The sequence below is a fragment of the Pleurodeles waltl genome, chromosome 8, assembly GCF_031143425.1.
Source record: "Pleurodeles waltl isolate 20211129_DDA chromosome 8, aPleWal1.hap1.20221129, whole genome shotgun sequence".
NCBI classification, from domain to species: domain Eukaryota; kingdom Metazoa; phylum Chordata; class Amphibia; order Caudata; family Salamandridae; genus Pleurodeles; species Pleurodeles waltl.
Genome location: NC_090447.1, coordinates 460,105,775 through 460,119,419, shown reverse-complemented (window position 1 = coordinate 460,119,419; position 13,645 = coordinate 460,105,775). Strand labels below are relative to the sequence as shown.

General features: G+C 45.3%; 1 protein-coding gene across 3 annotated transcripts in view; it reads left to right on the top strand.

Moving 5' to 3' along the window:
- The window catches only part of TBC1D8 (TBC1 domain family member 8), a 411,616-nt gene that overhangs the window by 375,677 nt on the left and 22,294 nt on the right, over positions 1 to 13,645 (top strand). For all 3 annotated transcript variants that reach the window (XM_069204407.1, XM_069204406.1, XM_069204408.1), the window contains one exon: positions 13,509 to 13,598. In XM_069204407.1, coding sequence (XP_069060508.1) covers positions 13,509 to 13,598 — 90 coding nt within the window. The remainder of the gene's footprint in view (positions 1 to 13,508; positions 13,599 to 13,645) is intronic.

Here is a 13,645-nt window from a genome sequence, read left to right as displayed (position 1 = left end):
AATCTGCAATGTTATCTTGGTGGCCAGGCGTCCATCAACTAAAACTGTATACGCCTGTCGTTAATAAATTTGTGGCATGGTGTACCAACAAATCCGTTGATCCCCTTTCTGCCCCTCTATCCAAGGTTCTTCTGTTCATTCTTTCTTTAGCCCAGCAGGGCTCTGCTTTGGGCACCCTTAAAGGGTATTTATCTGCCATTTCGGCCTTTCTTAGGCTATCTGATCAGCCCTCAACTCTTTAAATATCCTGTGAGTAGATTCCTGCAAGGGCTCACCCATTTATTTCCTCGCTCTCCATTTATCATGCCTCAGTGGGACCTTAATCTTGTACTTACTTATTTGATGTGTACCCCCTTTGAGCCAATTCATAATTGTCCCTTGCGGCTCCTCACCTTAAAAACTGTCTTTCTAGTTGCTATCACCTCTGCTCGCAGGGTGAGTGAGCTACAGGCCCTTTCCTCAAAGCCTCCATACTTGTCTGTGCACCCTGACAAAGTAGTGTTGCGCACTAGGGCTTCCTTCATTCCTAAGGTGGTTACACCCTTTCATGTAGGCCAGTCCATCACTTTCCCTACTTTCTACGCAACCCCACATCCTTCCCATGAGGAGAAGAGACTCCACCATCTGGACCCAATAAAAGCGTTGGCGTTCTACCTCAATCGTACTAAAGATTTCCGGGTGGGTGATCAACTCTTCGTTGGCTATGTGGGTGCAAAAAAAGGGAAGGCGGTGCAAAAGCGTACCATCTCTTGATGGGTGCTTCTTTACATCAAAATGTGCTACGCTTTGGCCAAGAAGCAACCTCCTGAAGGCTTGCGTGCTCATTCCACCAGAGCAACTGCTGCTTCCACTGCGTTGGCGCGCGGAGTTCCTGTCCTGGATATCTGCCAGGCGGCTACATGGTGGTCCCTGCACACGTTTGCTAAGCACTACTGCCTGGACAGTCAGGTCAGTTGAGATGGCTATTTTGGTCCTTCAGTCCTACAGGACTTTCTAGTATGATCTTGGTTCCCAGCCCACCACGGAGGATGGCATTGCTTGGGTGTCTATTCTAAGGTTAGGAATCTGCAACTAGAAGTCTCTATCAGATGTACAAGTTACTTACCTTAGGTAATGAAATATCTGGTAGAGACATTTTCTAGTTGCAGATTCCTTACTGCCCACCCATCCTCCCCGCTTGCGAACTGACTTCTAGGGACAGGGATTCCCCCTTTCAGGTCCTTAGCTCTGGTGCACCAATCTCAGTGTTCCTAGTGGCTCTGCGCTTTGGCGTGGAAAGTCGTTAAAAGAAACTGACATCACTGCGCGAGGGCGGCATCTATATACTACTCCCGACGTCGTCATGGTGACCATGACACCTACGATGCCCGCGAAGTCGACCGATGCCACCTACCGATGTGCAAGGGTATTGCTCGAAGAAAAATCTCTGGATCCAGTCTGACGCCTGGAGGAAAATTCTAAGGTAAGGAATCTGCAACTAGAATATGTCTCTACCAGATATTTCATTACTGAAGGTAAGTAACTTGTACTTCAGGGTCTTGTTGGATCTCTCAACAAACCCACTGGTTTGAGGATGTAATTGGTGGTTAAACGGTAGGTCACCCCACACTCATCCCACATGGACTTCATGTACGCTGACATGAAGTTTGTGCCTATGTCAGACACAACCTCCTTTGGGAACCCCACATGGGTAAATATCTCCATCAGAGCTCTGGTCACCACCAGTGCAGTCACTGTCCTTAGAGGGATTGCCTCTGGATAGCAGGTGGCATGATCCACCAAAACCAGAATAAACCTGTTGCCTAGGGCAGTTTTGGGTTCCAAGGGACCAGTGGTATCGATGCCCACCCTTTCAAAGGGGGTGCCAACGACAGGGAGCGGGATCAGGGGGGCCTTAAGCCTTTTTCCTGTCTTCCTACTAGCCTGGCAAGTGGGGCTGGACCTACAGAATGCATCTGAGGCTACCCGCATTCAAGGCTAATAGAAGTGGGTGACAAGCCTGGCAAAGGTCTTGTCTTGCTCCAAATGTCCTACCTAGGGGGATGTCGTGAGCCAGGCCCATAAGGAAGGCCTGGTAACACGTGCTGCCCCAGCGGCTGGTACCTTAGGCTCACTGTAGAGGAGATCATTCTCCCAATATATGTGGTGATCGCCAGAGGCTTTGCCTGCTGCTTGGGCTGAGGCCTGTTAGGGCACCCCTTCTGCACTTTGCAGAATGCCTCCCTGGTTGATCCACCCTCCACTTGCCAGCCAGCAAGCTCTGGCAGGTTACCCAGGGCGGTAATATCTTCCCCAGTTGGGTCATGGGCCTCCTCTTCTTGGACCCTGTCAACCACCGCTGAATATCTGGGGCCGGTTTCCAGCACCCCTTGCCCTTCCTCTGTGCAGCTATCTGGGCCATTGTTCCAGGCTCCAGACACCCTTGACTCCATTCCCAGGCAGCCGTGGACCGTGTGGTCTTGCAGACTCACTCAGGCAAACCTAACATCTCCAGTTGGGATCTGAGCTCTACATCTTTCCAGGCAGTGTGCTCAAGATCATTGCCTAACAAACAATCTACAGGCATGGCAGTTCTCACATCTACTTTTAGAGTACCAGAGACACCCCCCACCACACACACTCAAAGGGAACCAGAGCTACTGGTAGGTGGCTCTCGCGATTGCCAGCGTCTATGACCTGGTGGAATGTATTAGGGATGACTTGCTCTGCTGACACCAGCTGACCGCTGGAGCCATACTGGCTCTTGTGTCACGCAGAGCCTCCACCCTTTGCCCATCAGTGGTGACCCACTGCCTATACCTGGAAGTATTGGCTGGCATGTGGGCTTTGGCACCATTTCCTTATCTCCCAGAGACACTAGTGATACCTCTATCTGTTCCCCCAAGCTAACGGGACCATCTCCCCCCCACCCCCAGAGCGCTACACTAGCCAACCTAGGTGCCTGCCCTCCAGTGGTGGGCTGTGCCCTCTTGGGACACTGGGAATCACCCTTAGAGTGTCCAAACTTGAAGCATTCTAAGCCTTTGGGGAAAACATCCCTTTCTTCTTGTAAAAGAATCCTGGCCTCTTCTTAGACTCAGGCTGGGACTGGGTACCACCACCCCCTTGGGATTGTTTTGGGGGCCTTTTGAGAACTCCTTATTTTTAAGTTTTTCTCCCCCCTCTTTCTTCTGGTGGGAACCCTGACCACCTTTGTGGGTGTGTCCCCCCCCGGGTACCTTCTTGGACACTCAGGTGCTAACCCAGAGGTCTGCCTCCTTAGCAAGCTTCCAAGGTACAGTCAGCTTACTGTCAACTAGGTGCTGGCGCAACTCTGTAAAGCAAACACTGAACATATGCTCTTTCAGGATCAAATTATATAACCCCAAATAGTCATCTACTTTACTGCCACGCACCCATCCATTCAATGCCTTACTGGAGAAATCAAAAACGGCTACCCAGTTTTGTGTGGAGATCTTGGTGCTGTCCCTGAACCTCTGACAGTACTTCTCAGGGGTCAGCCCAAACTTGGCAAGCAAAGCAGTTTTCATGGGTGCGTATCTGTTTTGATCCTTAAGATACAATGCAAGAAGTGTATCCCTCCCCACTATTGGTCATAGTACCAAAAGGCCGCCCCCACATTGCTCTTCAGAGACCCCATGAGCCCTTAGTGCAACTTCATAAGCAGACAACCACTTACCATTGTAATCTCCCACCACATAACTTGGCACTACATTTTTGGGTATACGAACCTTCCTTTTCCCAGCAGGTCATGCATGTATGCTGCTACCATCACTGCTGGACTCAAGACTGTCTCGCCTTAATATCCAGCTCCTTGAGACTCAGTTCATGAGCCAACAAAAGTTTATTTTCAGTTAAGGCTCTCTCAGCTGCTGCCTCTGCTCTCTCAGCTTCAATTTTTAACTTTGCCATTTGCAGTTGAAACTCTATCTCTGGCTAGATACTCTGCTCCCGTGTTTACTAGGGGGCACAATTCCAGGGGTAACGTCCCCACTCCTGCAAAAAAATCCTCTGAGGGGCCATCCTCTGGACCCTCAACATTATCATCTGAATGGGCTTCTGCCCAGGCCCTCAGCTGGTTAACAGTGTATGTCTCCAGCTTGGCTAGGTCAAAATCTTCAGCTCCTGCTTGAGACCCCGCCAGAGACATGTTGAATGAGGATTTAATTAAAAATGTTAGGCAGAAAACGAAATTGCAGAAAAATATAATAAATCAAGTTGACCTTCAACTGTGGGTAGGTAGTGTACACATAGCTATTGTATGTCACTGCAAAAATACAAGTCCTATCCTCACCGCTGATCACCAATGTTAGAAATAGGGTCTTTGGCGGTCAGGTTACCCCCTGTCCAATCAAGGACCCTCACTCTAGTCAGAGTAAGTCATACACAATCCAAATTATCCCTTGCCCACCCTCTGGTAGATTGGCACTGAGCAGTCAGGCTTAACATAGAAGGCAATGTGTAAAGTATTTGTGCAATAAATCATGTAATAACACAGTATAATACCACAAAAATACTCCACACAGTGGTTAGAAAGATATGGAATATTTATCTGGTTAAATGGAGGTCAAAACGTACACGTTGAAATATCACTTCAGAGAATGATAAAAAGAGTCTTTAGTCTTTAAAAAGCAACTAGTGTCTCTTGCAAGCACAAAGTACCTGGTTTGCGTTGAAATTATCCACAAGGGGCAGCAGAGGAGGAGATGTGTGGAAAACGGGGAGGTGTGCGTCCGTATCTCAGTGCGCACCCAGATGATGCGTTGATATTTTTCCACGCAGTCAAGGCCTTGTGTCGATTTCCAGTGCGAAGACTTGGATCCTCTTCGGTTTGTGGGGTATTTGGATGCCCCGGGGACAATGCGGAGAAATCCTTGGCGTGCAGGATGAAGTCACAGGACCTGCGTCGATCCGGTGGGCGATGCTGAGAAATTTATTTTGCACGGCAGGTGCTGCGTCGTTTCTTCTCACAGGAAGTCTGGCTGTGTTGTTCTGGCTCTGCTATGTGTTGATCCAGTGGGCAGTGCGTCAAAGTTCCGGTTGCAACGTTGGCGCTGTGTCGATCTCCTCTCAGGGAGCCGGGTTGCGTCGTTGCAGTTCGGCATGCAGTGGTTTTCTCACCGCGATGCAGGCTGTGCGTTGTTTCGGGGAGAATGTGGGTCAAATTATTGCCGCACAAGAAGTTCTATGCAGGATGAAGTCATTTTGGCCCTGAGACTTCAAGGATCAGGAAGCAAACTCTTGGAGAGCACTTCTCAGCAGAAGGCAGCAGGGCGACAGCAGGGCAGCAGTCTTTTGCAGAAAAGCAGTCCGGTGAGTCCTTTGGGCAGCCAGGCAGTTCCTCTTCGCAGGTTGCAGGTTTTGGTTCAGAGTTTCTTCACCAGTGGTATCTTCTCTAGAAGTGTCTGAGTTGGTAGGGTCAGAGGCCCTGTTTAAATACCCAAATGTGTATTTGAAGTGGGGGAGACTTCAAAGAGTGGCTTAGAGGTGCACCAGGTCCCCTTTTCAGTTCCATCCTGTCTGCCAGGGTCCCAGTAGGGGGCTTGGCAGTATATTGTGTGAGGGCAGGCCACTGTCCTTTCAAATGGAAGTGTCAGGCCCTCCACCCTCCCAGCCCAGGAAGATCCATTCAGTATGCAGATGTGTGCAGGTGTGACTGAGCATCCTGTGTTTGGCGTTGTCTGAGTGAAATGCACAAGGGAGCCTTCAACTAACCTAGCCAGACGTGGATTGTAAGGCACAGATGGATTTTAATTGCAGAGAAATGCTCAATTTCTAAAAGTGGCATTTCTAAAATAGTAATATTAAATCCAACTTCATCAGTCAGCAGGATTTTGTATTACCATTCTGGCCATACTAAATATGACCTTGTTACTCCTTTCAGATCAGAATCTACGACTCAAACAGTATATGAGGGTAGCTCTAATGTTAGCCTATAAAAGGAGCAGGCATCACAGCAGTGTAAAATGAATTTTGGAGTTCTACACTACCAGGACATATAAACTGCACAGGTATATGTCCTGCCTTTTATCTAAATAGCACCATTCCCTGTGGGTTACCTAGGGCCTACCTTAGGGGTGACGTATATGAAGGAAAAGGGGAATTTAAGGCTTGGCAAGTACTTTTAAATGCCAAGTCGAATTGGCAGTGAAACTGCACACACCTGCCTTGCAGTAGCAGGCCGGAGGCATGGTAAGAGGCTTCTTATGTGGGTGGCACAATCAGTGTTGCAGGTCCACTAGTAGCATTTAATCTGCAGGCCCTGGGCACATGTAGTGCACTTTACTGGGGACTTACAAGTAGATTAAATAAGCCAATTGGGTAGGAACCAGTGTCACCATGTTTTCAGGGAGAGAGCATATGGACTTTAGTACTGGTTAGCAGTAGTAAAGTGTGCAGAGTCTTAAAACCATCAAAAACAATGTCCAAAATGTGGAGGGAGGCAGGAAAAAAGTTAGGGGACACCATCCTAAGGCTGTCAGGTCTAACACATATCCTCTGAATGTTCATGAGCACTGTATTTCACAGATGCACTTATCCCAAAACAAATTGCGAGCTGGTGGCAGCCAATGAAACACCAATAACAGACAAGGAGATATGATTGGCCATCTGTAATCTTAAAACCAATAAATTTCATGGCTGATATGGCTAAACTGATAACTTTCATAAAACGTATGCCCTAATTTTAATTCCTGAGCTAGCAGCTTTGTATAACCACTTTACAACAGTGGAGTGGGCGACACCCTCAATAAGCTAATCTATCATAGTTATACTTAAACCTTGTAAGGATCCAGTACTTTGATCTTCACACAGACCGCTAATTGTCTATAGGATAGATGCAAAGATCTATATGAAAATCTTGGATTCTAGGCTTGAATACGTAATTCCAGCTCTAGTCCAACCAGTTTGGTTAGGGGTTGCTAGAAACAGGCTGTTACACCACAATGTTAGGCATGTGATTGAACAGTTACAAAGGAAGAAATAACTGCAGTATTGGTAGTTTTGGATATTGAAAAGGCCTTTGATTGGGTGGACTGGGGTTTCTCAGACTAGTTCTAAGAGACATAGGTGTGGATTCTAACTTTATTAAAATTGTGATGTTTAAGTATGATAATTGCACTGCGAGAATAGTATTAAATGGTCAGATGTCAGATTTAGTAAAGTTGCGGATAAGGACTAGGCAGGACTGTTCCCTTTCTCTGCATCTATTTGTGTGAAGTATTGAGCCACTTGACTATAGACAACATTTTATGATAGTTCAGGTTTGATGCTTTTGCCAGGTACACCCAAGTTAATCCTTTTCGTAGATAATACCCTCTTAATACTAACTGCCCAGAGACCTCCTCCCCTGTACTGATATATCAGAACCAAAATTTAAAAATCTGGCAGGATATACAATAAGCATAGACAAATCTGAAGTTTTGGATGTTATAGTACCTGGTGAGGTGTCTCGCCTAAAGGAACTTTATAGTTTTCAGCAGGCCCATAGCACATTGGGGTACTTAGGCATTAAAATGATTGAGTGTTAGAAATGGGTCTCAGATTGGCAGTCAGTTTGCACTCTTTCCAAGCAGAGACCCTCACTGTAGTCAGGGCAATGGAGATACCCACTTGTATAACCCCTGCTTACCGCCCTTAGTAGTCAGGCTTATCCCAAAGGCAGTGCGTAGAGTATTTGTACCAACACACACAGTAATACAGTGAAAACACTACAAAATGGACTCCACACCAGTGTAGAAAAATAGGCAATATTTATCTAAATCAAACAAGACGCAAACAACAAAAATCCAACATACACAAATCAAGATATGAATTTTCAAAGTAAAAAGAGTATTACTCTATAGAAAACAATTGAAATGTTGTTTTTACACAAAGTACCTGTTTTGCGCCAAAAATAAAGCCGCACGGGCAAGCATGCATTGGAGAAGTCAACGATGCATCAATTCCTTACTCGCAAGTGAGGCCCTGCGTCGTTTCTTCTCCGGTCGGGTAGGCGATGCGTTGTGTTTTTCTCCCGCAAGAGTGATGCGTCAATTTCCGGACAGGGCACCTCGGATCCGTGCAGGTTCACGATGACTTTGACGCCCAGCAATGATGCATGAGAAATCTTGGTTACATGGTGATGGAAAACCACGTTGCGTGGGGTTTGCGTCGTTTTCAGCAGATGCAAGCGGGTGTTGCATCATTTCTTTAGCAGCAATACTGGTGATGTGTTGAAATCAGCCACAAGTCGGTGGCGCTTCGTTTTTCAGCCACGTTGCAGGTGGTGTGTCGAAAGTTTCCTTACACGGCTCCCTGTGTGTGGATTTCAGTCCTTGTTCTACCAGCTTTACCTTCAAGGGCCCGGGGACTGGATAGGGCACCACTTGGCAGGGCAGGAGTCTCAGCAGAGAGTCCAAGTGCTGGCAGAGGAAGTCTTTGATGGCCCTGAGACTTCAAGCTCAGTCCAAGCCCTTGGAGATTCTTCACAATCAGGAATATACCACAAAGTCTAATCTTTGTCCACTTTCACAGGCAGAAGCAGCAACTGCAGGATAGCCCAACAAAGCGCAGTCATAGGCAGGGGCAGCACTTTTCCTCAGCTCTTCAGCTCTTCTCCTTGGCAGAGGTTCTTCTTGGTTCCAGAAGCAAATCTTGAAGAAAGCTGGGGTTTTGGGTCCACTTCTTGTATCCCTTTCTGCCTTTGAAGTAGGCCCACTCCAAAGGAAAGTCTCTGTTGTTCACAGGATCCTGCCTTGCCCAGGCCTGACTCCAGACACACACCAGGGGGTTGGAGACTACATTGTGTGAGGGAAGGCACAGCCAATTCAGGTGTAAGTGACCACTCCTCCTTCCACTCTAGCCCTAGTAGCATTTGATTTACAGGCCTTGGGCACCTCTAGTGCACTTTATGAGGGACGTAGTAGTAAATCAAATATGCCAATCAGGGATAAACCAATTACCAATACAATTTACACAGAGGGCATATGCACTTTACTACTGGTTAGCAGTGGTAAAGTGCCCAACGTCCTAAAGCCAACAAAAACTAGTCAGAAAAAATAGGAAGAAAGAGGCAAAACGTTTGGGGATGACCCTGCAAAAAGGGCCAGGTCCAACACTGAGTATGTCAGACCTGTCCAGAGATAATTAGGAGAAATCCACAGAAATCTGAGTAGATAGTCCTTCTTTGTTTCTTGACTATTGTAACATATCTAGTAACAAGATACTTCATAGGGCTCGGTGGCTCTGTTTTTCTTCCAGGCGCACCCGGTTTGGTATGGGATGTTAGTTGAGTAAGAGTCCTCTGACCACCTAGCACATATTTAGGCACATGAGTACAGACCACTGTCACAGTTTGAGATAATGTTACTATTGCACAGGGATTCACCTCCTTTCCATCGCCATATGTGCTGATCCACTCCAGTGAAGATTTCACCCTCAACCATTTGACACATGGTCCTAAAAAGGTGTGGAATTATCAGTGATGTGTTTTTTTTTTTTAACATTAAAGCATTCACACAGTGCAAATTAGATGTCCAGCTAAGTGAATCATGAATCAAAGTGCATGCATTAGGTGCAGATACGTCACTGGGTAAGGCATCCAACAATTTTAAAAAAAAGCAGCAGATACAAAAACACATTTGAAGTACTCTTTTCAACATTAAACTTCATTAACAGAATGATCTCAAAATTATTATTTAAACTCCTTTTAGATACTAAAACATCTTCCCCAGGAAGGTACAGGAGTAAATGGGAGCGTCTTTTGAAAAGGAACATTTCAAATAAAGAATGGGAAATCTTATGGAAGGATATAATTAAGCACTGTATTTATGTTGGGAATAAAGAGGTCCATTACAGACTGATGTATAATTGTTATACTTCAAGCAGGTTGCATCACAATAGGACTCTTTCCTATTAAGTTGTGTTCAAGGGCCAAGGTTAGGCGATCTCATATCTAAACAAAGTGCCAGTACGTGGAGTCCCACAGGGGTCTTCCTTGCCTATATCTTTGGCACAGTTTGACGATTCTTCATGAAATTTTCAAAAAAGTGTTGCAGTGATTTTTGTTGTGCATGGAAAGTTTTGGAGTGATCCGTTAAGCGGGGGCTGAGAAAAAGGGGGCTCAAAAAAGTTTGCGTTTCCCATTTTTATTTCCACAGTATTCTTTAGACACGGCTACAGGCCGAACCACTGGTCGGAATTACACCAAATTTGGCAGAAAGCTACCTGTTGGTACACAGATTACACTTTCACTCTTATGGTGTGAACCTGTTAAGTAGTTTGAGATATTGAAGGGAAAATAAATTTGTATATATCTGGCTGTGAATAATTCATTAATTTTTCGCGAATACGCATGCAAAAAGAAGTGTTGCAATTGACTGACCGCAACCTGACTACAAAGTTGCGACCGTCATTTTATTTCACGGTAGATGGTCCCCTGGGGTGATAATTCAAATTGAAAGTGGCATAATAGATCAGGGTGAAGGTACCTGGACCCCCTTGTGGTATAGGTGTGTTTTAGGTGCACATTATGGTCTTAAAATAATTTTGCGTCGCCATGTGAAAATTCATGAAAATTCGCAAATTGTTTGCGAATATGGAAACATTTGAAAGAAAAAACACACTCATTCATACACTAATTCATTCACTCATACATGCACTCAGACTCATGCATTCACTCTCACACCCACTCACTCATGTACCCCCTCACTCACCCACTTTTAGACCCACTCAAACACTCATGCACCCAATCACAGATCCACTGTCAAGAGACAGGCCCTGTGGCCAACCTGCGCTGCCCACAGCCAAAGGACGTGCGTGGGGTTGGGTGGTTATAAGGGCTTAGCTGCAAGGCCTGGCTGCAAGCCAGGCTGGCGTAGGTTGGAATGACATATAGTAATTGAAATTGCCTTACATTCAAAAAGAAATATAGAAATTCACTGAAAAAACAAAGGTTGCAGGGATGTTATAATTAGGTTCTGAATTTACTCGTACAAAACCACTGAAATTCAGCATATACATACTGATGACAATGAGATTTCAGTTTGACTTGACAGTAACATCACTGCCCGTATCCAGATAACTATATGTTCAGTTTGTTAGTGTAAGGTAAGTAATAAACTCATACTCAATGTGGACACAAAAGAAGTCGTGTTGGTCAGTGGCTTATCTGATTAGGGTCGGACTCTTAGTTGCCCTTAAAAACTTTAATTTAATTCTGCCCCCATCAACTGTGCAGTGAGTTGGGGTGTCAAACTGGATGGGCAAATTTCACTGGCTACACTCATTTCTTCCATGGTTTCATCCTGTACGTATCAGGGTAGCTGCATCAGATTTAGTGGGCGATCAGAGATGCCACAGAGGGTAAAGCAAGAAGAAACATAGTGTGAAGAAGGAAAATGCAAACACAGAACTTTATAATTATCTGTCTGTGTTTCTAGTTGTCCTTCTTGTATTCCATTTTTCTATGCACAAATGAAAGGGAGGTGGCATGTTTTTCTCTCATTTCTCACTGTCCGGTATATTGAATGTAAAAGTAGGCTGTCTTTTTAATTAAAAAAATTAATAATGATAAAAAAAAATATTGTATGACATTTCCTATCCTGCAACAGCATTTGGAGCTGCCTTAGTATGGACAGGCAGGCCACTGTCCTGGTGTTAAAATCGGACCCTGCCTCGCTTAAAAAGCCGCCTGAAGACATGATTAGGTTTTTGTTGACCCATCTGTGATATCTTGTATTCAATTGACCTTTAAAGCTATCTTATTCGATTCTGACTTTCCATTGTCTTTTTTTATGGTTCCTGATTCCCGGCCTACAGCGGCACACAGGTTGTGACAAAACCAGCACCTAGAGGCTGTTGTCCTTAAAAGTGGTGCAGTAGTGGTGAAACGTGAGGTTGCATGAAAAACCTTGCTGCACCTGAAGATACAGTGGATATCCAGTTATACCACAGTTTACAAGAAACCTAATGGTAGTGCAGGGATTGCCATCTTCGAAAGAAAGCACAACCTGACACCCTGGTCTTTATAGCGCAACATATACACTGTCACTGCAGTTGGACATTAAGACGATTGTTCTTGAAGTTTCAGTACCTTCATTTCATGATGTGTCTTACTAGTGCATTAGGAGAAAGCAGTTCTCTTGTAAAAGAGGCGGGCCACGGGCTATGATGGCCACACATACATGTGCACTTGCCTCTGCGTTGCTGGGTTGGAGACAGCAGGCAGAGACTTTGTCTGCCTCAGAGCACCCTGGCTGGGCCCTGCATCCAATCCTAATGCTGCATTCTTTTTGCATTTGGCGCCCCAATTGGGAAGGGTATGCACAGAAGTGGGTCCCGTGCTCACTATGCCACCAGATTCAAACTAGCCTATTTAGAGGGGTGATACCCTGAAACCGGTCCCAGGATGCTTGTTTCTGGTCCAGGGTCTGACAGTTTGGGCTGGACTGTTCCTATGGGGAGCAGGGTCAAGACTGATTTGCATATGGCTGGGTCCAAACTGGAATGGCATGGTGAGCAAAAAAACTGATGGATTAAACCCAGATCTGTGACAGGGGGTGAATGTTTGATTTGTTCTGCATTCCGTCCATCAACTGTTCTTTTTGCTTTCATGCTGCCAGCAGCAAGAAAGCAGCGTTCAGATTGGATGCAGGGCAGGCTTGGGAGCCTGTGCCTGCAGAGGAAGAGAGTAGAAGAGCAGCACGGCACATAAGATAAGTATCACCCCCCCACACTGCCATGCACCTCCCCTCCTCTTTTCCCTCCTGCGAGCTGCCACTGGGAGAAAGTATGAAATATACATACAGTGAATGATAAAACAATGCCACAATATAATTCAGATTTAAATGGCAGAAAGTGACAATTTTTCCATTTGATAAAATTAGTACTTCGATATTTGTTGATTATATATTTATGTCAAGAAATTAGTGAGCACAAATATTCCCTAATGTTTTGATTTGATTGTTTGCCTGGTTGGTAAATACAAATATAAGTTGATGACGCAACTTCAGTTTATAGCACAGGGAGTTTGCTACTACTGGCGTATAATACAGTAACTTCTTTTTACGTTGGCCTTCATGGCACCTCTAAGCACTAGATATAATGTTGCTCAATTTAACAGTACTCAAGTTATTGGTCTTAGATTTTTGGAAGGCTTAGCTAGTCTTTAAATCACGTAACAAATCGGCAGCGAGCATTAACTCGCTGTGCCATCTTATCGATTGACACTAGTGTCTTGCCAGCAGCCTTTTTCAGAGAGAATATCACTTTTTGTTTTATAACGCTGTTGTGGGCTGGAGTCTTTCCACTGACTGCTATAGGAAGCTCATCCCTAGGCATTAGTTTTGATCCATGATGTAGCCACGTTTTCTTATCATTTTTTAATGTATACAAAATTGAATTTGAAGGGGTGAATTACTGAGGTAGCGTCGCCGCCTTTTCCACTGTTATTTTTGCATTATTTAAGAGGGCTTTCTGGGAGGAATTGGCAGGTATAAGAGATGCTTTACTGTTTGTCTTTATTTCAGCTCTCATGGAGACGGATGGAGACAGTGAGTCGCCATTGAAGAATCCGCTTATGTCGACGACACGGCCATTGATGATGGCAAAATCAAATGGTTTGTGTTACTTTGCTTTTATACCTCTACATGCATACTAGCCTACG